The sequence below is a fragment of the Rhinopithecus roxellana genome, chromosome 11 (assembly GCF_007565055.1).
Source record: "Rhinopithecus roxellana isolate Shanxi Qingling chromosome 11, ASM756505v1, whole genome shotgun sequence".
Lineage (NCBI taxonomy): Eukaryota > Metazoa > Chordata > Mammalia > Primates > Cercopithecidae > Rhinopithecus > Rhinopithecus roxellana.
In genome coordinates this window covers 21,659,283-21,682,355 of record NC_044559.1, presented here as the reverse complement: position 1 = coordinate 21,682,355, position 23,073 = coordinate 21,659,283, and the positions used below count along the sequence as shown (strand labels likewise).

Sequence of the window (23,073 nt, the reverse complement as noted above, 5' to 3'; positions counted from 1 at the left end):
GATCCCACTGGGACGGAAAGAAGAATAAGAGAGGAATGGAGAAGAGGGACTTCAAACATAGCCTCCCAATGTTCCACGCCAGTGCTACTCAATGCAGACTGTGGCACTGACATCACCTCAGAGCTTGACGGAAAAGCAAAATCTCAAACCCCAGGCAGACCTGCTGAATCAGAATCTGTCTTTTAGCAAGATTGCTCAGTAGTTCATGTGCACATGAACATTTGAGAAGCCCTCATTGTTCTCTGCCATGAAGATTCCATCTAATCCTTAACAAGTGGATCCCAATAGTAAATCTAGCCCATAGGCAAAGATGGGCACACAAGGGGAGGAATGGGAGCTAAATAAAACTTGCCTTTAAAGCCGGGCGCTGTGGCTCACGCCTGTAATCCCAGCACTTTGGGAGGCTGAGGCGGGCGGATCACGAGGTCAGGAGACCGAGACCATCCTGGCTAACACGGTGAAACCCCGTCTCTACTAAAAATGCAAAATATTAGCTGGGCATGGTGGCGGGTGCCTGTAGTCCCAGCTACTTGGGAGGCTGAGGAAGGAGAATGGCGTGAACTCGGGAGGCGGAGCTTGCAGTGAGCCGAGATCGCGCCACTGCACTCCAGCCTGGGTGACTGAGCGAGACTGCGTCTCAAAAAAAAAAAAAAAAAAAAATTAAAAAAAAAAAAAACTTGCCTTTAAAGCGGAGGAGGAGGACAGCAGGCCTCTTTCTCCCATTCCTTCATGCCCAGCGGCAGCTCACTATACATTCATTTATTCATTCCACAATGATTTCCCGAGCACACACTATATGGCAGGCACTGTTCTAGGCATCGGGAAAACAGAAGCTATCAGCAGGCAGGATCCTGCTCTCTGAAAGCTCACATTCTGGGGAGAAGGGGAGGGAGGTGGGGAATGACACAGTAAACAACAGTTAAGAAGACAACAAGCTGGGCATGGTGGCTCATCCCTGTAATCCCAGACTTTGGAGGCTGAGGTGGGAGGATAGCTTGAGCCCAGGAGTTCAGCCTGGGCAACATAGGGAGAGTCCATCTCTAAAAAATAAAAATAAAAAAATAGTAATAGGTTGCAACAAAATTTTTTTTTTTTTTTTTTTTTTTTTGAGACGGAGTCTCGCTCTGTCACCCAGGCTGGAGTGCAGTGGCCGGATCTCAGCTCACTGCAAGCTCCGCCTCCCGGGTTCACGCCATTCTCCTGCCTCAGCCTCCCGAGTAGCTGGGACCACAGGCGCCGCCACCTCGCCCGGCTAGTTTTTCGTATTTTTAGTAGAGACGGGGTTTCACCGTGTTAGCCAGAATGGTCTCGATCTCCTGACCTCGTGATCCGCCCATCTCGGCCTCCCAAAGTGCTGGGATTACAGGCTTGAGCCACCGCGCCCAGCCGCAATAAATGTTTTGAAGACAGTAGAATGTGACAAAGTGACCACGAGTACATGAATGCATGGCTGGGGGAGCTCTCAGATTCTGTGAGAGGTGCCATGTGAGCTGAGTCTGAGTGCGCAGGAGTCAGCTCCTTGGGGACCTGAGGGAAGGGACTAGAGGCAGAGGGAACAGCAAGGACAAAGGCCTGGTGGCAGCACTGCGCTTGGTGCCCAAGGAGCAGGTGAAGCAAGTGAGCTGAGGTGCTGAGAACAAGCAACAGGAGGGTGGCAGAGACGGGTCTGAAAGGGCAGGCAGGGCCATCACCCAGGGCCTGGTGGCAGGGCAAGGAGTTTGGAGTTCATTCCAAAAAGAAAGGGAGTCTTCAGAAAGGTTCAAGGCCATAGTCTGCTAGGATAGGGTTTATGTTTTAGGAGGGCTCTGATTCATGGGAAGACTGTATTACGGAGGAGGTGACAGTGAGAATGTGGAGACCCCTGAGGAGGCTGTCTCAGTTGCCCAGGTAAGAGGTTGATGCGGGGCTGGACCAGGGTTGGGGCAGAGTTAATGGAGAGGAAGAGGGCAGATCCAGGCTGTCTCTGAAGGGAAGTCTGAGAAGATGAGCTGAGTACGAGCCGACTTGCTGCTGGGCTGGACACGGGACATGACTGGCCAGGTATGGGGTGGTCCCAACTGGGTTTGAATCCCTTTTGGCACCTTAGATGCACATAGCAGCTGACTCAGGCACAAGTGTGCCCTGTACAGGCCTGAAGGTGTCAAAGCTGGCATCTGCTGCGTGGATGGCTTCCTCCCTGGTCACTCAGGTCAGGCATTTATTTTGCCCATAGACGTCTCCTGTAACTTCTTTTTGGAATCTCCTTAAGCCAAGGACTTCCCAGTGTTTCTTCACAGTGGGGAAAGGGGAGAACAAGGTGGAGCCCAGAAGGAAAAAGAGAGGAATCCCTACAGCTAAAAATAAACCTCCGGCAGTGTCGCCAGGGAAGCCTTGTAAAGCAGCCCCCGCAGCGAGGCGAGCCGCCTGGGGCAGCCTGTGCTTCCCAGGCTCTGCTGCCAGACCTTCTAATGAGGCTCTCCTTGGGGGAAAAACTGCCTCCTGCCAGGCACCTGGGAAATGCAACAGGAAAAGTCCCCCCGCAAAGCTTGATGTCTTCCAAGCCCACCCTGGTGCCCAGCTGCAGGCTACTTCTCCAGGTGGCAGCCCAGCTGCTGACCCAGGTGATGAGCTCCTTTCAAACAGGGGGAGCTGCCCACCTGGAATGAGGTACAAGAGGAGGAGGAAGTGCAGGGAGAGAAGGTGCTGGCTACTCGAGGGTTGCTGGGGCACCTGTGTGCAGGCCTGCCCTTTTCCAGGCCCCGCCCTCCCTGGACTCCAGACCCCAAGAGGTCACAGAAACAGGGGTCGTCCTAGCCTCTGTGCATGCCCAAGGTGGTCCTGTCCCACACCTTGCCCACGTGGATGCCCGTGCCTGGAGCGCCTTCCCAGCCTACCTGAACCCCAGCCCTTCTCCTAGACCCACCTCCAGTTCCACTCCTACATGCAGACCCGAGGCAGGAGGAAGGGAATGTAGTACTGACCAGACACCTCTTCTATCTGCACCATTTTATTTATTTCAAAAAGATGTATCTAAAGCAAATGTGGCAAAATATTCACATGTGTTAAATCTGGGCAGTATGTCCTCTCATGCCTGTGATATTATTTTCTATAGGATTGAAAACACTCATAATTACAAATAAACACTGGAGAGAAGCTGCAGCACAGAGAAGCACTGGCAGCGGCTGGCTGGAGGGCAGGGCAGTCCCAGTAAAAACTCAGGGGGTGCAGTGAGGAGGCAGGAGGATAGGTCTGCTGGGGTGGAGGAGGAGGGGAGGAAGAGAAAGGGGAGTAGGTGGGGGAGAAGGAGGAGAAGTAAGAATGAGGAAGGAAGGGGAGAAGGGGGAAAAGGAGAAGGGAGTGGGGAGGATGTGGGGAGGGGTCCAGATGGCAGCTGGGTTTGGAACACACCGAGGTGGAGGCACACGTGTGGCTTACGCGCAGAGACACCTGGGAGCGCACAGAGACACTGGGAGCCGCAGCCCACTAGGTGTGTCTGCTTAGATGGGTAACCAGTCTGCAGGTCAGCTCGGGTTGCATCTGTCTCCAGCCCCTCAGCACCACTCTGAACACCATGACTTACGCTTAGCAGATGCTCAACAAATGTGTTGAGGTGCTCACCCCCAACCCTTCCTTCCAGTTGATGGCAAAGGCTTGGACCAGAGAAAATGGCTGTTGGCTGAGAGAAGATATTCAAGGGCAAGCAAAGCCCTGCCCCAAGCCTGTTCCTGACGCCTACCTGACCTGGATCGCTGACAGCTTGGGGGCCAGCCTGACCCTACAAGAGCCACTCCCTTTCCTAGGCACCTGCCCACTGCTCAGCTATTTCTAGCAGGAACGGCAATGGGGCAGGTGTGGCCTTAGAGGAACAGTTAGCACAGGAGTGGGCAGGGATTAGGCAATGGAACAGACAGATGAGACCCAGGGGACCCTCTGTCCAGAGAAGGGGAAGAGCTGGCCCAAGACTCCTGCCCTCCGTGCCCCTAACCCCACCCACAGAGACTTCAAATCCCGCTCTCCGGGGGTAGCCTGAGTGAGGGCTGAGGCCACTGCCAGCCCCTTGTACTCATAGGGCCCCCCGGCACAACATGGCCCAGGGAAGGGAGGAAGCAGTCACTGCTCTGCTGGGAGGGGGACAGAACAATGGCTGGCCATCATGGCTGCCCGCAGGAGGCAGGGCAGCCTCCCCATCAGGTGCCAAGACTGCCGCCTGATTCCAAAAGGCACGAGCCACTCTCGGGAAAGCTGCCTCCCCTTCCCCACAGTCTCCTGAGAGGGGAAGCAGCTTCCCTCCCCTGCAAGGGCTTCTGCCTTCACTAATCCCAGCTGGAGACTCCCATGCAGACCAGAGCAGGCTTCCACCTGCCCTTCTCCCAGACTCCTGCTTGGGATGCAGTCGCATCCTGGGATAAGACATGCAGACGAGACTGGCAAAGACAGAATCAGGGAGAGAGAAAAAGCCTCCAGGGAGGCTGACATGAGAGCGTAGATGGAGGTGCAGGGAAAGGTCACAGGAACAAACAGAGTCACAGTCAGAGATGGGCTCAGAGACCTCAGACGGACACACAGAGAGAAATAGAGAAACTGAGGAAAGAGAGACAGAGAGAGAACACCCCAGGGAGAATCCAAGACTCCTGAGCAGAGAAAGGAAATGAACATACAGAAACTGACCATTTCTTTCTATGCCCAGCCCCCACGTGCCCCTCCTGCTCTGTAGGTGAAGAAGGCTGAAGCCTTCTTGGCAAGGAAGGGAAAGGACTCCTCTCCTCTTCGAGGTGTGGGGCCTCCCAGGCTGGCTCTGCAGCACATCAAAGTGGCAGCAGAGAGGCACGGCTTAGCGCATGGATTCCAGCACCAGGCTGCCCAGTCTGAATCCTGGCTTCTCCACCTACCTGTGGTGAGACCTTGACATCCTATGTGACCTGAGTACCCTCACCTCCTTTTTTAAAAAAGGGGGAATGTTGGGGGGTGGTGGCTTGCACCTGTAATCCCAGCTACTAAGAAGGCTAAGGGAGGAGGATCACTTAAGGCCTGGAGTTTGAGACCAGTCCAGGCAACATAGCGAAAACCCCCATCTCTACAAAAAATTTAAAAATTAGCCCAGCACGATGCTCGGGAAACCCAGAACAAAACGAGCCTGTCTCCCTGGGGAGCAAGGCAGGCTGGCCTCCACACTTGCAGTCCCAGCTACTCAGGAAGCTAAGCTGGGAGGATTGCTTGAGCCCAGGAGTGAGGCTGCAATGAGCTATGATTGTACCACTACACTCCAGCCTTGTGACAGACTGAGACCTCTTAATATATATATATATAAAATAAAAATAAATTTTTAAAAATGGGGGAGAGTGGTGGTGCCTACATCCCAGGGTGGGCTGTAAGCAGTTCAGGGGTGATCATGGAAAGGATGTGGGACAGGGCCTGACACAAAGCAAGCACCAACACTGGTTCCTACAGAGAGTCTCCCCAGTCTGAGGGGCCACCACTGCTCCCCAACCTCCACTGCCTGAAGAGGAGCAAGTCAGGTTTGTCCCTAGGCTCTTTCCTTCCTTCTTGCCCTTCCTGAGCTGAGGAGAAAGTGCAGAGGTGAGAGAAGTCCTTGGCCGCTGGGACTGAGGTCGCCTGCAGGCACCACCAGCAGCTGTGACAGGGAGCTCCTCAGGCCCCAGTGTCTCCTTATCCCAACACTCCACAGTTCTCAGTCTGGCTTTGCATCGGATTCACTTATCAAGTGGGTCTGAACTCCAGACACAGGGACCCAGCCCTACACAGTCAGATTCAGGAGGCTGGTGGGGAGCAGGAATCTGGATGCATTTTTAATCTGGCTTGCAGGTGAACCCAGATCACAAGTGATTCTGACACCCAGCCAGGGCACAGGCCCATGGCTCCAGCCCGCACCCTGGTTCTTGACTACACAGCCAAGAAACCCAGGTGTTCCAAACTGTCCCAACTGCCAGACTCAGGCAGCAGCTGACTTTTCTCAATATGCACCAAAAATATGTATAAAGTAATGGATAGAGTCCCCATTTTGGAGTCCCCCTACACACTTTTCTTAAAACTTTGGCACTTTGCCAGATTGCCTGGCCCAGTCTCTTCTGTCTTGGTCCCCACCCTGTTGCACTGTTGGATGGATTGGGGGCAGGCACACACACAGGGGTTTCCCTCCACCTTCCCACTGAGGATTCCTCCTCAAAGGTTCCAAGATGAGCAGTGAAGCCCTGGAAAACCCAGAACAAAACAAGCCTGTCTCCCTGGGGAGCAAGGCAGGCTGGCCTCCACCAGGGCTGCCCTCGGGAGGTGCAGTCAGGACTGTCTCAGCAGGAAGAATGGCCGGCTTGTCATCCACCCAAAGACCCTCTGCCAGCATCTCAGCTCCAGCCCAAACACCAGCCTCATGCTTCCTGTTTGGCAAAAAAACAAAAAACCTTTTTGAACAAGGTATATCTAAATGGACCACATTCCTGGGCTCTTCCTGAGCCCCCCCATCCAGCACTGAGCACAAGACTGCCAGGGTGGGTGCACTGGCCACTTCGTTTACTGAGCACCAGATCAACGCTTCATAATTAGCAGATAGGGCCAAACCCTGGTGGCTTTGGGGTCTGTCTCCTCGCCAGCCCCAAAGCATTGATTTACTGCAGCTTGGAGGTACCCAAGACCCTTTTGTGGCTGCGAAAAATGTTCCCCTAATCCAGGCTGGGCACGCATTATGTTCACAGGGAGGATCGTGGAGCCCCTTCCCCTCTCCAGGGGTGCCAGAGGCAACACCAACAAGCTCATAATAATAATGCTTCACAGCTGCTCCAGGCATGACGGCAAGGCTTTCCTGAGGCTCATCTTCACATCCCACAACAACTCCATTAGACAGGTTCTACAAGTACAGCCCTTTTGCAGATGGGAAGGTGAGGACTCCTGGAGGGCAACTCAGGTTCACACAGCTGGTAAAGGGGCAGGCCAAGGCGCAAACCCAAATGAGTCTGGCTGATAACACAGCCTGAACCTTCCATCTCTGGGAGATACTGCCCTTATTACTTGGAAAGTTGGGAATTTGGCACCAGGACTCCCACAAGTCCTTTGGAGAGCCTGATGTCATCCATCTGTGGAGGTCTCTGGGAGATATAAAATCTTTTTTCCTTGGCTTCAGCTAAATTGGGGATATAAAGGAAAAAACTCCAATTCCCCAACTACTTCCACAATGTTCTAATCTAAACTAGTGTCCCTGAGGCCAGGTGCAGAGGCTCATGTCTGTAATCCCAGCACTTTGGGAGGCCAAGGCAGGCGGATCACCTGAGGTCAAGAGATCAAGACCATCCTGGCCACCATGGAGAAACCCCATCTCTACTAAAAATACAAAAATTAGCCGGGCGTGGTGGTGGGTGCCTGTAATCCCAGCTACTCGGGAGGCTCAGGCAGGACAATCAATTGAACCCGGGAGGCGGAGGTAGCAGTGAGCCGAGATCATGCCATTGCACGCCTGGGCGACAGAGCAAGACTCTGTCTCAAAAAGTAAAACAAAATAAACTAGTGTTCCTGAGACACAGGGATGGCAGCCCCTAAAATCATCAGGAAGCTGAGGTCCAGCCTGGGGCGGGGGCTGCCAATGAGGGAATCAATGCTCACAACCCCTGGTCACCACGCTGGTGGCAGATTGCCTCCCAGAGGGATGAGTAACTCTATCTTCCCTCAGAAAAGCCCACAGCTCAGGCTCCCATAGCTTACCTGACTGCCCCACATGCTTCATTCCGTAAGAGTCAAAAACAAAACCAGCTGCTGCCATTGCCAGTGGGGGAGGATGTGGGGGTGGGGTGGGAGAATCAGGATGCCAAGACCTTCAGGCCCCAGATCGAAGCTGCCCCCACAAGCGAAGGGAATGCCCAGAGCATGCAGGCATGATGCAGGTGGTCTACATCCCGGGCTGCCCACTTAGTGCGGCAACACCCGTTCTGTGCATTCCACCCTCATGCTCTGCCAGCTGAGGGTTCTTTCACCCAGGATGACCCTGGATTTTCCCCTTGGGGTCCCCAGCACCACGCATGGAGTCAGGCACGTAGGTAGTGCTCCTCCAGAGGTGCCGGGAGGCACATGAAATTCCCTCCCGCAGGAAGAGAGTGGCCTGGTCACGCCTGAAGCTTCACAGCGTGAGTATACACACACACACACATGCACACACACGCACACACACAACACTCACCTGGCCACCATCAAAGATTCCCCTTCCCTTCATTCTCCAGTTTGGAGGGGGGCACTGTCCCCCAACACACTTCCCAGACAACTTTCCTGTTGGTTACCCAAAGAGGGGTAAGATGGGGGTCTGGTAGGGGCAAAGTAGAATTTTCTAAGTCGGACCTTTGGGCCTCGGACCAGAGGGGGAAGGAGGTGGCAGAGGCAGCAATTACATTCCAACACCTCCCTGATGTGACACCCAAACACAACCTGACATGTACACCAGGAAAACAAGGTGTGCAGCTCTGAGCAGTCATGCAGGTGGTGTGAGCTGACTCTGACACTGCCCCTGGCAGAGATGGGGTTTATTATTTAACAATGAGGGAGGCAGGTGACGGTGCAGGAGAGGTAGGCTGAGCTCCAGGAAGCAGCTGAGCCTGGGAGGGAGCCATAAGCGACTTTTCTGGGATCTAGAGAGAAGTCTTCAGCTCTTTATAAAGGCAGCTTCTCTCTAGAGAGAGTGAATAGATCCCCACCCCTCCCTCCAGGGGCTCTCAGTGAGGCAACAGAAGCTTCCTGCCTCCTCAGCCAAAAACACAAAGAGGACTTCTGAGTGGAAGGCTAGGAACCCAGATTGGAGTGAGCTAGAAGCGAGAGCATCGGAGTTCTAGTCCTGCTGTCACTTGCTGTGATCTTGGACAATCACTCCCTGCTTGGGACCTCATTTCCTCGTCTGTCAAATAAGGGAAATGGGCAAGATGAGAGGGCGGCCAGTTAGTTTCATCTCAAGGTGCCATTGCCAACTGATAGGTAGTGACTTCATGAAGATATTCGGTTTTGTTTTTTAGGAAGACTCTCAGACCATGTCTGGGCTCGTAATCAATTAACAATGTCTGCCATGGGTACAGGATGGGAGAATGCCATGATCAATTAGTGATGTCTGCTGTAGGCATGAGTGGGAGATGGCAACATGAGTGTCAGATACTTGTCATCCTGCTAGATAATCTCTAAGGGCTTTCTGGTTGGAAAACTTACAATTCCACCACTGATTTCCCAGCGGACGTAGTTAACATCAGTTGACAAACATGTACCTCCCATATTGTGCTATTTGCACACAGCTGATTTCTCTCCCTGAAAGGGACATTCTCAGCCCTGCTGGACAGTCGTTGGGGGAGCAGTGACATCCCCAAGGCTCCTAGCACTCACATTCACAAGACATCACCCAGAAGTTTAGAGCCAATGAACGTTGCCAAGGTTTGACACCCAGAGGATATTCCAGCTTCTTACAATTTTCCCCAGTTTACAAAAGAGCTTCCCATGCTCTATGAAAATCCCACATTGATCCCATGGAGAGGCTGGGTGTGCAGCAAAGGGCAGAGATGACTTTTGATTTTCTAGTGCACAAATAAGGGTCTGATCTGACAGGGCCTTGGGTCCATCAGGAACAGGCTTTGGCCAAACACCCTGTGAATACTCTGTGAAGACCCTGGGCCTGGATCAAATGCACACAACCATCCAAAATGAGGCTCACAGAGTGAGTCCTCGTCTGTATAGGAAAGGCGTGATTTCCCATGCACACCTACAGCACAGTGCGTATCTGACAACTCCCAGCAGCTTCAGTGTCACACAAGCTCCCCAGCTCTCTTGATGTCCACAGGCTCTGGCTGGGTGGAAAGTTCTCCTGAGGGCAGGCCCCGATGCAGTGGTTCTCAGGGCCCCAGCTCAGCCCTCTGGGTCTTATTTTCCTTTATGCACAGATATGCAGAGACCTCTCCTAGATGCTCTATCCCCACTGCCACCACCTTCCTTCCGTACCTCTCTCCATCTGTTTGGAACCAGGTCCCGAGTTGCTCTGGACCTGAGAGGCCCCCACAAGCACAAGGGTCTTCCTAAACCCACAAGGTTGGGAAACTGCATGAGAAGTTGCAAACTCCATCTGCTTAAAGGGGAAAAAAGATCAACCCAAACTTTTCCCAACACCCTCCAGCCGGACCCCAGGTAACCCCAGGATTCAAACTCAATGGTAAGTGGCTTTCCCATCCTGAGCCTGCCCAGAGGTGCCAGTTCACCCTGGTCTTCCTCTCCCAATATTCCACAACCCCCTCACCTGCCAACAGGATCTGCCAAAGGAGAACTCAGGAGAGGCAGGAGGAAGCTGGAGTTCATACTCAGGCCACAGGCACAAGTTGAAAGGGGCGCTGGATCCCAGCCAGCTCCCAAGTGGAGCGGAGCCAGCCAGGGAATCCCCAAGAGCCGATGGAAGCTCCACAAGGCTCCCCTGGAACCTCTCTGTGTTCCTTCAGGAATCAAAGATGCCTCTTTCCAGGAGCAAGGGAAAGCTGTCAACTAATAATTCCTTTTTAAAAAACAATGTTTTCCTAACAGCACTGTTGGAGGGTAAATAGGTTTGTAGTTAAACATTGGAGGTGAAAAGCATTTATCCACAGAGCGGTTAACACTGCCTTCTGCCTCTCTCGCCTGGAGGCAGACCGAGCTATTTGGTGAAAGTGATGTCTATATTAACGAGGCACAGGAAGAAACCTCTGTCTCTAGATGGAGTGGGGCTCTCTGGCTTTTTGAAGTTTTAAGCTTCTGAGGGCCTAATTGGTGACATTTCAGCTTCCCTGTCTACAATCTCTGTGCCAGTCCTATCCTAAGGGCTTTCTTTATATGGACTGTGTCATTTTATTTTTCCTGTTACCCAGTGAGGCAGTTATTACTATACACCCCATTATACAGATGAGAAATCAAGCAGAGAGAGGTTAAATCACTCATCAAAGCTTAGACAGTAAGTGCTGGGTCTGGTCTTGAAACCCAAGCACCCTGTTCCTAGGGCGCATGCCCTTAGCCCCGGTGCCCCAGCACCACACAACTCTGAGTACAGTTTCGTCATGACACAAGAACCCCCGCCCAAGTGCGTCCTGCCTCAATATGTAGCTTGCAGATTTTGAGTAATATCTGAATACAAGATTCCAGTTGGACGAGATAATTTGGACAGGTCCCTGGGGTTGGTTGTAATGGGATCTAACCAGTTTACATTCCATAGGAATTATCTAGAATGATGGTCCAGGAAATATGAGGTAATGTGATTTTTATAATGAGTTTCATGTTCTCTTTGTTAGATATGTTCTTATGTTTACTTTTTTCACCTGTGCTTTCTGTCCCATTATACCATAATGAACAGGAAAGACATATTTTATTTTTGACTTCCCACCTACCCTAACTCCCCCCATAGGCGTCTCTTTAACTATTCAATATTAATGTTGCAAATAATATATGAATACATTCTCCTTTTCTAAAAAAGTAAAACATTAAGATAAGGTTCCTCCTTGATCAAGCCCTTCCTCCCACTAATATGTCTAACCACCCATCTAGAGATGACTCTGACACCAATCTGGAGTACAGCCTTCTAGATTAAAAAAATTTACATTCATATGCTGTATATGTACCTGCAAAATATATATCTTGTTGTTGGTTTTTTTGGTGTATAATTATTATCATACTATAAATACTGTTTTGAAACTTGCATTGTTTGTTCAGAATGTTTCTTGGAGATCCACCCATGGATCAGTCTCATTTGCTTTGACTGTTGTACTCAGTGCTGTGAGAATACCACAGTTGACTTAGCAACTCTGTATGGATGGTCTTTTAGGCTGTTTCCCATTTTTGCCCTTGCAAACAACATGAGGCTGTCCATGCCTGGCTGGGACCAGTGACTGACCTCAGGCAAGGCTGATGTGAGCATTCACCATGACCCGTGCTCACCTCATTCTGGAGCTGGCACTGCCACACTAGATATGCTGGAACTCTCTGCAATCCTTGGTACAAGATCATTCTTAGAACTTAGCAGGTTACCTCCCCAGGCTGTGGCCTCATCGCTTTAGTCTAGGGCCAGTGATCTCGAACAAATTCCCTCAATGACTAAAAGGCAGAGCGCCTGCAGAAGAGACATTTCCTCCTCTTTTCTGCTTTCGGGTTGGTTCTTGGCACACACTGGGATCACCTCAAGTTGATCTCAGCAGAGGCCTGCTCTGGATATTAAACCAAATGAAAGCCTATATAAATTTAATGAATAGAAAAATTAACAGTTTGTTACCTGCAAAGTGAGGCACTTGGAATAAGGACTCCTCTAACTCTAAAAATGCAATGATCCCATCAAGCTCCATAAGTGACATCAGTACACACTCACACCCATATACACATTCATTCCAAGGCTAGTTATTAGTGATTCAGGAATTATAATTTTTTCACCCATCATGAGGTGGGCTATTGGAGAGCTGGAAAGTGAGTGTGATCCTGGGGTGGGGTGCATGGGTGGAGAGTCTGGAGAGATGAACAAGGAAGAGAGAGAAAAGCTTGTCAAAATAGGTTAAGTCCTTTAGAGCCAATGAACAAACCTGAAAACCCCTCTTAACTCTATCTTCCAAGTGGTGCAGGGGAAAATAAAGGGCCTCTCCCAGCTCTGATCAAATATTGACCCTGTGCACTCGCTGGCCAGAGTTCAGACTAAAGCACCAGCAGCATGGTGGAGTCGGTGTTTGCAGAGCAATTACTGTAGCCCAGTGCCTTGTAGGTCAGGTTGTGCAATAACCATCTATGGAGCCAGGGCTTCAGAGAGCCTTCCGGCCCCTCTTCAGGGGGACTGGGAAGGAGCTGTGCAAGGAAATAGACAAAGGCTGGAAACGTGGTCCAGCCACCAGTGAGAAAGCAACTGAAAAGGGCATCTGCCACCCCTCCTCCCACCTCAACTGCACCTCCAAGCAACCCAGGCCCTTAATCACCAAATGGGCCTCGACATTAGGCCCTGTCCTGGTCAGCTTCCCCTGGGACAGGTCCTTTTCCTGGTCAGATAGGGTTGAGTGGTGAGTTATTTTTAGAAGAAATCAATTTCCACTTGGAGACTAAGAGCCTCACCTCTTCCCTGTTCTTCACTTGACATCTGAAAGGCTCTTAGAAGCCCTCTCGGGAAACTGACCTGGTTTCCAGAAGAAGTGTTTGGAATAGCTGCTGAGCTGAAATGCTCTAAGGATGGGCAAACTGTGTAGGAGAATAATCTCCCTCTTCTTGCCAGGGCCCTAGAAGATTTCAGGGAGCAACTCGGGGAGGGGCTGGGAGGTGACAGATCACTATAAGGTGGCCAGAAAGCTGGCTGAAGCCTGTTGTGCGTTCAAAGTTTTCTAAACTACCAGTCTAATAGAATTTTCTGTGATAATACAAATGTTCTATATCAGAATTTTCTGTGATAATACAAATGTTCTATATCTGCCCAACACACAACCACTAGCCATGGCCGCTACTGAGTACTTGTGATCCAGCAAGTGCAACCAAGGAACTAAACATTTACTTTTATTTCATTTAAGTTTAACTTTAATATAAGTAGCCACATGTGGCTAGTGGCCACCTCATTGGACAGTACAGCTTTAAAGTCTCTGTACCTGGGGGTTCTGAGTGGGCAGCCCCTGTGTGTGTCTGGGTCTGAAGGCTCATGGCAGGAGATATGGGGAGAGAAGAAGGTCTGGGGAAGAGTAGAGGGTGTTATCCTGGGGCTCATGGGTGGATTTCAGGCAGCGTATGAATAACCAAAAAGATTATTAGAATTATAGATGCACATTCATGCACTTGTCTGGGGAGAGAGTCTTTGGCTTTCATTAGAAGCACAAAAGAGTCTCTGATCTCAAAAGTAAAATAAGATAAAATAACTCACTGATGTTTCAGATAAAACTCACTGCTTCAGGAAGCCTGCTCTGATCCCAGAGTGTAAGGTTTCCCTATAATATGTCTATGGCACCTTCCTTTGTTACATCTGGAATGGCGTAAAACAATATTGTTTGTCTTTGTTTTTTAACTAAAATCTATCTTCCCTCACTAAGCTGTGAGACCCATAAAGGCAGGAACCAGATCTGCTTTGGATCATCAATGTATCCCAGAGCTGGCACACTGCCTGGATTTACAAGGCAGACACTTAATATTGGAAGGATGGGAGGAAGGAAAGGAGGGAGGAAGGAAAGGAGGGAGAGAGGGAGAGAGAGGGAGGGAGGGAGGGAGGAAGGGAGAGGGAGGGAGGGAGGGAGGGAGGAAGGAAGGAAGGAAGGAAGGAAGGAAGGAAGGAAGGAAGGAAGGAAGGAAGGAAGGAAGGAACGAACTAGAGACATATTTTACCCTGATAAGGATTCTCAAAAAATAACCAAATCCCCCTAAACTAGAGTGTGGGTGTTTGGCTATGTCACCCTAGGCTGCTGTCACTAATTAAGACCATATGGGGGCTGGGTGTGGTGGCTCATGCCTGTAATCCCAACACTTTGGAAGACTGAGGCAGGAGGATCACTTGAGCCCAGGAGTTTGAGACCAGCCTGGGCAACATAGTGGGACTCTGTCTCTACAAAAAAAAAAAAAAAAAATTAGCTAGGCCTGGTGGCATGCACCTGTGATCCCAGCTACTTGGGAGGCTTAGGCTGGAAGATCTCTTGAACCTGGGAGGTTGAGGCTTCAGTGAGCCATGATCACACCACTGCACTCCAGCCTGAGTAACACAGCGAGACCCTGTCTCTAAAAACTAAATAAATAAATGTTTAAAAAAAAGAGAGAGAGAGAGAGTCCATATGGGCATCTTCTTTGTTCCCTCTTCCAAGAATGCTCTTTCTAGCTGGGCACGGTGACTCACACCTGTAATTCCAGCACTTTGGGAGGCCAAGGCGGGCGGATCACGAGGTCAGGAGATCGAGACCATCCTGGCGAACACAGTGAAACCACGTCTCTACTAAAAATACAAAAAAATTAGCCAGGTGTGGTGGTGGGTGCCTGTAGTCCCAGCTACTCGGGAGACTGAGGCAGGAGAATGGCGTGAACCTGGGGGCGGAGCTTGCAGTGAGCAGAGATCGCGCCACTGCCCTCCAGCCTGGTCGATAAAGTGAGACTCCGTCTCAAAAAAAGAAAAAAGAAAGCTCTTTCCTTCCTCTTCATCTCATAGCATGTTGCTTATACCTCAATCTAGTATTTTTTTCATCTACAGTGGACTTAACTGCTTCCAAGTTTGCCTTCCCCATGAGATGTAGACTCCCGGCAGGAAGAGAACTCGTCCTTCTCAAAAGTAGGTTCCTCAGCCTGTGCCACTTCTGCTCTGTACAAAAGCTGCTGCCTGGGGGGCCTTAGTACAGGCCCATCCACTCTTACCTGAAGCCAGCCTGGACTATCTTTCTACTTCCACCCTTGCCTCTAACACTCAGCCAGGCTGGTACTCCCAGATTTAGCAAGTGAAAATATAGGATGCACAATTAAATTTGAATTCCAGATAAACAACAAATAACTTTTTTTAGTGTAAGTATATGCCATGCAATGTTTGGAACATTTTTTTTTTTTTTTTTTTTTGAGCTAGGGTCTTACTCTGTTGCCCAGGCTGGAGTGCAGGGGCACAATCACAGCTCACTGCAGCCTGGACCTCCCCGGCCTCAAGCAATTATCCCAACTCAGCCTCCTGAGTAGCTGGAACTACAGGCACATGCCACCACACTTGGCTAATTTTTTTTATTTTTTGTAGAGATGGGATCTTGCCACATTACCCAGGCTGGTCTTGAACTACTGAACTCAAGCAGTCCTCCTGCCTTGGCCTCTCAAAGTGCTGGGATTATAGGCATGAGCCACCATGCCCAGTGTCCACCCTTATTCTTAAAAAAGCATTTGCTGTTTATCTGAAATGTAAATTTAATTGGACATCTCATATTTATCTGTAGCAGATAAGCTGTGAGTGAAGAAGGTAGGTGGTGGGATGGGAAGGGGATGCTGAGATAAATGGCTCTGCTCTGCACAGTCCTAAGGCTTCAGAAAGCATGGAGTGAGCAGTTACCAGGTGATCGGGGGCAGGGGGGTGGTTTATCTCCGTCTCTCCCAACCCTCAGACTTTCCCCATTCCCTGTGAACAGCTCCTCAATGCACCACCAGAGTTCTAAGTACCTGTCCTTAATGCCATGAGTCACCCCAAAGGGACAATGAACCTTCTCCAAGGACAAGCCTCAGGCTCTTGGCTCCCTCCTGCTTGATGTTCTCAGGGCTGGTGTGTGCTTGAGACTGTTCATTTCCAAGGATCTACTGGGAGCTTCACATGCAGGGCAGTTAGGTCCAAGCAGAAGCTTTGAAGATAATAACCAGAGAAAGGTTCTGCTTCAGATCTTAGAATCTGGGAGGCGGTGGGGAGTGTGGGGGTGAGGGGGTGGGGAAGGGCTGTGCTGATGTGGAAGCTGCTGTGGAGAGAAATGGAAAAAACCGAAGAGTGTGGGGTTTCTGTTCAGATGACAGAGCACCCTTCAAGTACTTCCTGGCCTCATGGCTGCAGAGCATGAAGGGCAGGGTGCAGGTGTCCATCTCCCTGTGTGCCCTCAGAGGGAGAAACAGAGGGTCCGCGTGCTGTTCCGAATGAAATTGGATCTGCACATACCCTGGGGCCCTCAATTCATGACCAGAGAGGGTCAGGGACCGCTTGGGATCGCTTTGTATGCGGTTCCCGGGCAGTGTGACAGAGGTAGGAACCCAAGGCTGCCTGGTGGGTACCTGGCCTTTGGGAACAAAGGAAAACATCTGAAGAGGGAGAGATAAGGGAGGGAAGTACAGGGAGATCCACGCTGGGGTGCAGGGAACCAGCTTGCACAGGAGGGAACTAAGGGTCTCTCAAAGGGGTCAAAGGGGTGTTCAGGCCTCATGTTGTTACCTGAATAGACCCCCAAATGCTGCCCAAATAGTACCGGGTGTGAATGTATGATTCATGATCTAAACGGGTTTAGCTCAGCAGTTCTTTTTTTTTTTGAGACAGGGTCTCACTCTGCCACCCATGCTGGAGTGCAGTGGTGCAGTCATAGCTCACTGCAGCCACGACCTGCCAGGCTCAAGTGATCCTCCCACCTCAGCCTCCTGAATAGCTGGAACTACAGGCACACCATCACACCTGGCTAGTTCTTCACTGGGGGTTCACAGGGGGTCTGTGAACACTTGCCACTGTAAGTAAAATTGTATGTATCCGCTCTTTTCCTGGGGAGAGGGCTTCCATCAGATTCACAGAGGGGTCTGTGGCCCCCAGGAGGCTTAGAACCATGAGCTGGTGAAACCCAGGGAGCAGCTCCTTGGAGATGGGCCTGGTGAGCCTGGGACTTTCAGGGTCAGCCAAAAAGGAAACGAGCAAAACATTTCTGAGAGCTGCCCCTGGGCCGCACCCCAGCTCCCCCCAGCTCCCACCTTGCCCCCGGGGACAGCTTGAGAGAGGAGCCTGAGGCCTACCTGGCTCTGAATACGCTGGCAGGGACTGGGCACAGGGAGCTCACCACAGAGTGACGTCAAGCGAGGGAAGCCACAAAGCAACATCAGGAAGTAGGTCTCCAGCCCCTAGACCCCCCCTAGCCATGCAGCCCAACATCCCTGCCACCTGGCAACTAAGTGTTGGGAGAAAAGTGGATCCACTCATTCATTCCTCCTAACAACCCTACTGGGCAGGCACTATTCGAACCTTCACAGTACAGATGAGAAAAGCAAGCCTAGAGAAGTGAAGGAGCCTGTCCGGAGGTACGTGGTGACAGCCAGTAACCAATGTGTCCCCGATGCCTAAACTCTAAGCTGCTCTCTTACACAACCCCTCAGAGACATGAGTTCTGAGGTGCACCAGTGACCAGAGATGGAGTTAGCAACTCCCTTTGTTCTACCTCTGTAGGATCCGCCATACCAAAATCAGCGACCTGATACATAAGCAAGGCTTTTCTTTTTTTTCTTTTTTTTTTTTTTTTTGAGACGGAGTCTTGCTCTGTCGCCCAGGCTGGAGTGCAGTGGCCGGATCTCAGCTCACTGCAAGCTCCGCCTCCCAGGTTCACGCCATTCTCCTGCCTCAGCCTCCCGGTAGCTGGGACTACAGGTGCCCGCCACCGCGCCCGGCTAGTTTTTTGTATTTTTTAGTAGAGACGGGGTTTCACCGTGTTAGCCAGGATGGTCTCGATCTCCTGACCTCGTGATCCGCCCGTCTCGGCCTCCCAAAGTGCTGGGATTACAGGCTTGAGCCACCGCGCCCGGCCAGCAAGGCTTTTCAAAATGGACGCCACTAAAACTCATCACGGCAGGTAAAATGGGTTTGTAAAGATGCTATGCTTGGCTCCTAAGTTAATTTTCAAAGAAGTATTCCAACCCCTTCCCAAACCGCATCTACAGCTCAGCAATGACCCACATGGACAAGCCTGGCCAAGCGCATGGCCATTGCTAAGCTAGAGCTAGCACACTGCACTAGCTGCTCCCTGCTTGCACGTCCCCTTTCCACATACAGGGAATGAGCCCTCCAGGCAAGGGAGGTGGTGGTGGGGGAACAGCATTCCTTTCTCCTGAGATTCTGCAATGCAGGAGGGGGTGGGGGATCATAACGGAAGAGGGGGAAGAAAAGTTCTGATTTGGAAGTTTCCACCGGCTTTCAGGCCCCCTCCAGCTCATCAATGAGTCCTTTCAGGGTTCCCTCTCCCCAACTGAGTTATCACTTCCTGTCCAGCACACTGTACCCATTGATGGGGTATCAGCAAACCCCACCAGATTACACCAAACCTAAGGAGACTGGACATGAATTGAGGAGGGAAGAGGAAGAAGGCTGGAGAGTAAGGAGTGGCTTTCAATCCCATATTCAATGGGATATTCAAGCCCATATTGTTGGACTAAGACAGGATTTGTAATACAGGAAGCTAGCTCACCCTTGGCTTGTCTCATAGGTAGGGCAATGAGGACAACGAGATAGAATCAGGTACTGGGGGCAAGCACATGGTGCCAAAGATGACCTCTCCAAGATGACTGACAACCAAAGGCCTGCCAAGAAAGGAGTGGACCCTGGCTGTGAGGGTAGAAGTGGGTGTCTCTTTGTGTTTTTATTGGCCTAAACCAGGCTCACAGACCCAAGAGGAATCCAGAACATCTTGGCTCTATCTGAAAGGGCTGCTGCTCAATTCATGACTGATTCTCCCTTCTCTAGTACTTGCCTGTGATCCACAGAGGTGGGCTCCCTAGTGGCCATGTCTGTGCTAAAAGACCCTCAACTCCCGGCCATACTGATTGGTCCAGAGAGGGCACCTGACACAAGCCAGACCAATCAGAATCGTCCCTGGGATTTTTCAACTTGGAACTGGGAAAGAGTCAATCTCCCCTCTGTTGGGAGCCAAAAGATATAAAATCCTAGAGCTGTTGACAGCCATGTTCCTTGGGGTGTGAGGTAAGAGAAGCTGAGGGCAATGCCAGAGGGAAGCAGAGACAAGACAGAGGGAGAGCAGATCCTGGTTTCAGGTATTCCTGAAGGCCTCTGCCTCGCTGCTCTTCTCACCATGTGGTCGGCTGCACAAGCTTCCCTGGTCCCTCCTTCCAATCACGTCTCCTTTGTGCCTAAGCCAGTGCAAGTGTAAAACTATCACTTGCAACCCAAAGAGGCCTGATAAATTAGCTGACACCAAGGGTGTGTCTGCAGGGGTAGCTGTGGGACCCATACTACCATCCCCCTTGTGAACATGCCTATGTGTCTTAGAGACACACACCTACCACGTACACGTACAAACTGGGTGGCAAGTGCCTCATTCAGTTAAACAGACACCGTGGTATGTATGCCTAGTTTGTGCCTGTAGTTGAAAAAAATGCTTATTTTCTGTTTCGGTCTTCCCTGTGTGTTTGCTTTTCTTAGGCTGCAATGATGTGGTGGCTTCTGTCTCACCCTGGATGTTTACAGACACACGTCTGGTCAGGCACACAGCACCTCCCACCATCCTCCTGCCTCTCCACCACAGTTTCCTACCCTGCAGGCAAGAGAGGGTGACAAAGCATGACTGTTAAGACCATTGGAGGAGGCCAACAAAGCCCGAGTGTCTGTCTGCAGTATGCAAGATTGAGACAAGCCTAGCTCCACCTTCGAGCTTCCCTCCTCTGTCCCTCTGCTCCCACCTGGACTCTGACCCTGACAGCTCCGTTGGGGGCTCCCTGGATAAGCCAGGGTATGAGAGAGGCCAGCCCACCAGACTCGGGCCATTGTCCGAGCTCTGACCAACTTACCTGCAGGTCAAAGAACTTGCTATACCTCCGGTAGATGGTCTGGGAGGTAGAGTCAGACCAGGTCACATTGATGATGTATACCTGTGGGAAAAAGGTAAGAGCAGGTGAGCAAGGCTGGATTTCAAGCTGTCTGTGCCAGGTATCATGTAACATGACTGCAGGTGTTCCAATGGTCAGGACCACTCTTTTTCTCATCTCATCTGCCCCTAGGGGATAGCACAGCATCAGCTACCATGTAGATGTCTACACACACACACACACACACACACACACACGGACACCCCTAGAGGGATATTTCATCAAATGCCAACAATGATTATCTTAGGAAAGTAGGATCAGAATGAGTGGTTTTAATTTCCTTCTTTTTTATTTGTATATATTTCATACAATAAACATAAAATTGAGGTCATTACATTTTTGTTTGTTTGTTTTTGAGACAGAGTCTCATTCTGTCGCCCAGGCTAGAGTGCAATGGCATGATCTTGGTTTACCGCAACCTCCACCTCCCTCGTTCAAGTGTTTCTCCTGGCTCAGCCTCCCGAGTAGCTAGGATTACAGGCCCCTGCCACCATGCCCGGCTAATTTTTGTATTTTTAGTAGAGACGGGGTTTTGCCATGTTGGCCAGGCTGGTCTTGAACCACCTGCCTTGGCCTCCCAAAGTGCTGGGATTACAGACATGAGCCACTGCGCCTGGCCTTTTTAGATAGCTAATTTCCACTGGTTCACAACTTTAGAGTGAATGAGATTCTACAAGAGGCCTTCTGAAATTGCAGGTGGACCCCGCTCTCTGAAATTCTGCAGACATGGGTTTTGAGGGCTCGGACGTTTATACTTTTAACAAACCCCAGCTTATTTTGCTGCAGTGGATCCTCAGAACTCACTCTGAAAAGCCCTTCAGGAGACCAGAAGCGCTCAGAGATGTGTGATTCATCTCAGCATCCCTGTCTTTGCTCAATGCCTGGCACAGAGCAGGTGCTCAGAAAACACTTTGCTATGTTGAACAAACACACTGGTCTTCTGGAGGAGAAACGGATTTGAAGAAGAGGTGTTAGCACGTGGGAGACTGGAAACCTTTTCTCTTTGGGAGCCTCAGAATGAAGGCATTTCGGGGCCAGGCTGTCACCCCAGTTCCCAAGTCTCCATCAGGCTCTGCAAGAGCTCGTGCCACTCTGGAAGGCTGAACTCACTTAGGAATCCCTGGAGAAGGAGAGAAAGCCCCTGGTCCACACAATCTGGCCTGCTCTTCCCACTATTTCTGTCCCACCCGGGAGAGGCCTGAGTTAGAGGAATGGGTGCCCTCCCACAGCCTCAGGGCTATTCTGTTGAACTTCTCCCTGGAAGGGACACCTGCAGGGGTGTCTCCAGGAGGATAGTTAAGGGAAGGCACTGATAAGACACAGGTGAGATCTCTGCCTCCCTTCTTCCCTCAGGAGAGAGGCAGTGGCTGTAGGTCCTGAATAGTGGTTCCCAGGCCAGGGCGTCCTTTAGGATCACCTGGGGCTGGGGGCGGGCTTCATAAAAATTCAGATTCCAGGGACTCTTGTCTAGTCACTCTGTCCTGTAGGCCTGTGGGGGTGGGGCTGGGGGGGACTCTACCAGTAAGAACAAAATAGCCAGTGAGGCCAGGGATCTGGGCCATGATGAGAAGGAGGAACATTAGCAAAGAGAAGTGACATTTAGACACCTTGCCATCAGACTGGCCCAACTCCCAGATGCCTGGAACAGGGTTTGCAACAGGCGTGGTGAGGCTTTGTGCTTGGCTGCTCAGGTAATACACAAGAAAATGAGCTGAATCCAGTCTCTTCTCCCTTCCTATCTCTATGACACAGAGGCAGCCTCATGCCATGGCGAGTTTTTCTGAAACACAACCAAGGAGAGGGCCATAAAACCAAAGCAAACAGGCCTGAGCGCTGCCACCCAGAGATGGGGCATTTATGACATGTGACCCTGATACAGAACATAAGGTAAAAGGCCACCCCTATCTTCATCAGCTCAAAATAGACTATTGGCTATTATTATAATAAATGGGTGTATGCTTTGCTTTATATCATACGTAAATAGGTATCACATGATACATTGTAAAACCATTTTGATAACTTAATGTTACCTAATGTTTAGGCAACTAAATGTTACTGGATACCAGTACAGCATAAAGCATTTATATGCATTAGCTCGTTTAATCTTCAGCCCAATGAGGTAGCTACCACTGTTATTCCCATACTGTACAAGAGGAAGGTGAGGCTCAGAGAAGCTAAGTAACTTGCCTGAAGTTACACAGCTAATAAATTACAGAGCAAAAGATTTGAACCCATTAGCTGAGTTCTAATACCTATGCTCTTAACTGCACTGGACTACCTCCCTGTATGTAAATTTATCTAAACTGAACTACTTTGATCAGGACTGAATGACATGGTCAACCAAAAAGTATCTGAAACAAGGTCTCAATCAATTTAGCAAGTGTATTTTGCCAAGGTGAAGGACACACCTGCGATACAGCTTCAGGAGGTCCTGATGACACGTGCCCGAGGTGGCTGGGGTACAGCCTGCGTTATACATTTTAGGGAAATACATCAATCAATACATATAACATTTACATTGGTTCCATCTGGAAGGGCAAGACAACTCTAAGTAAGGGATGAGGGGCTTCCAGGTTATAGGTGGATTTAAATATACTCTGACTGGCAATTGGTTGAAAGAGTTACTACCACTAGAAAGGAGTGTCTGGGTTAAGATAAGCGTTCGTGGAGATCAAGGTTTGATCATGCACATGAAGCTTCCAGGCCGCAGGCTTCAGAGAGTACAGATTGTAAATGCTTCTTATCAGACCTAAGGTCTGCATTGATATTGATGCTGGGGGAGTATAATGAAGCATGCCTGATCCCCACTTCCCATCATGGCCTGAACCC

At 50.5% G+C, this 23,073-nt stretch overlaps 1 protein-coding gene across 3 annotated transcripts in view; it reads right to left on the bottom strand.

Annotated features, from left to right (window-relative positions):
• Positions 1 to 23,073, bottom strand: part of SH3PXD2A (SH3 and PX domains 2A) — a 259,285-nt gene that overhangs the window by 185,253 nt on the left and 50,959 nt on the right. For all 3 annotated transcript variants that reach the window (XM_030940384.1, XM_030940379.1, XM_030940380.1), the window contains exon 2: positions 20,167 to 20,247. In XM_030940384.1, coding sequence (XP_030796244.1) covers positions 20,167 to 20,247 — 81 coding nt within the window. The remainder of the gene's footprint in view (positions 1 to 20,166; positions 20,248 to 23,073) is intronic.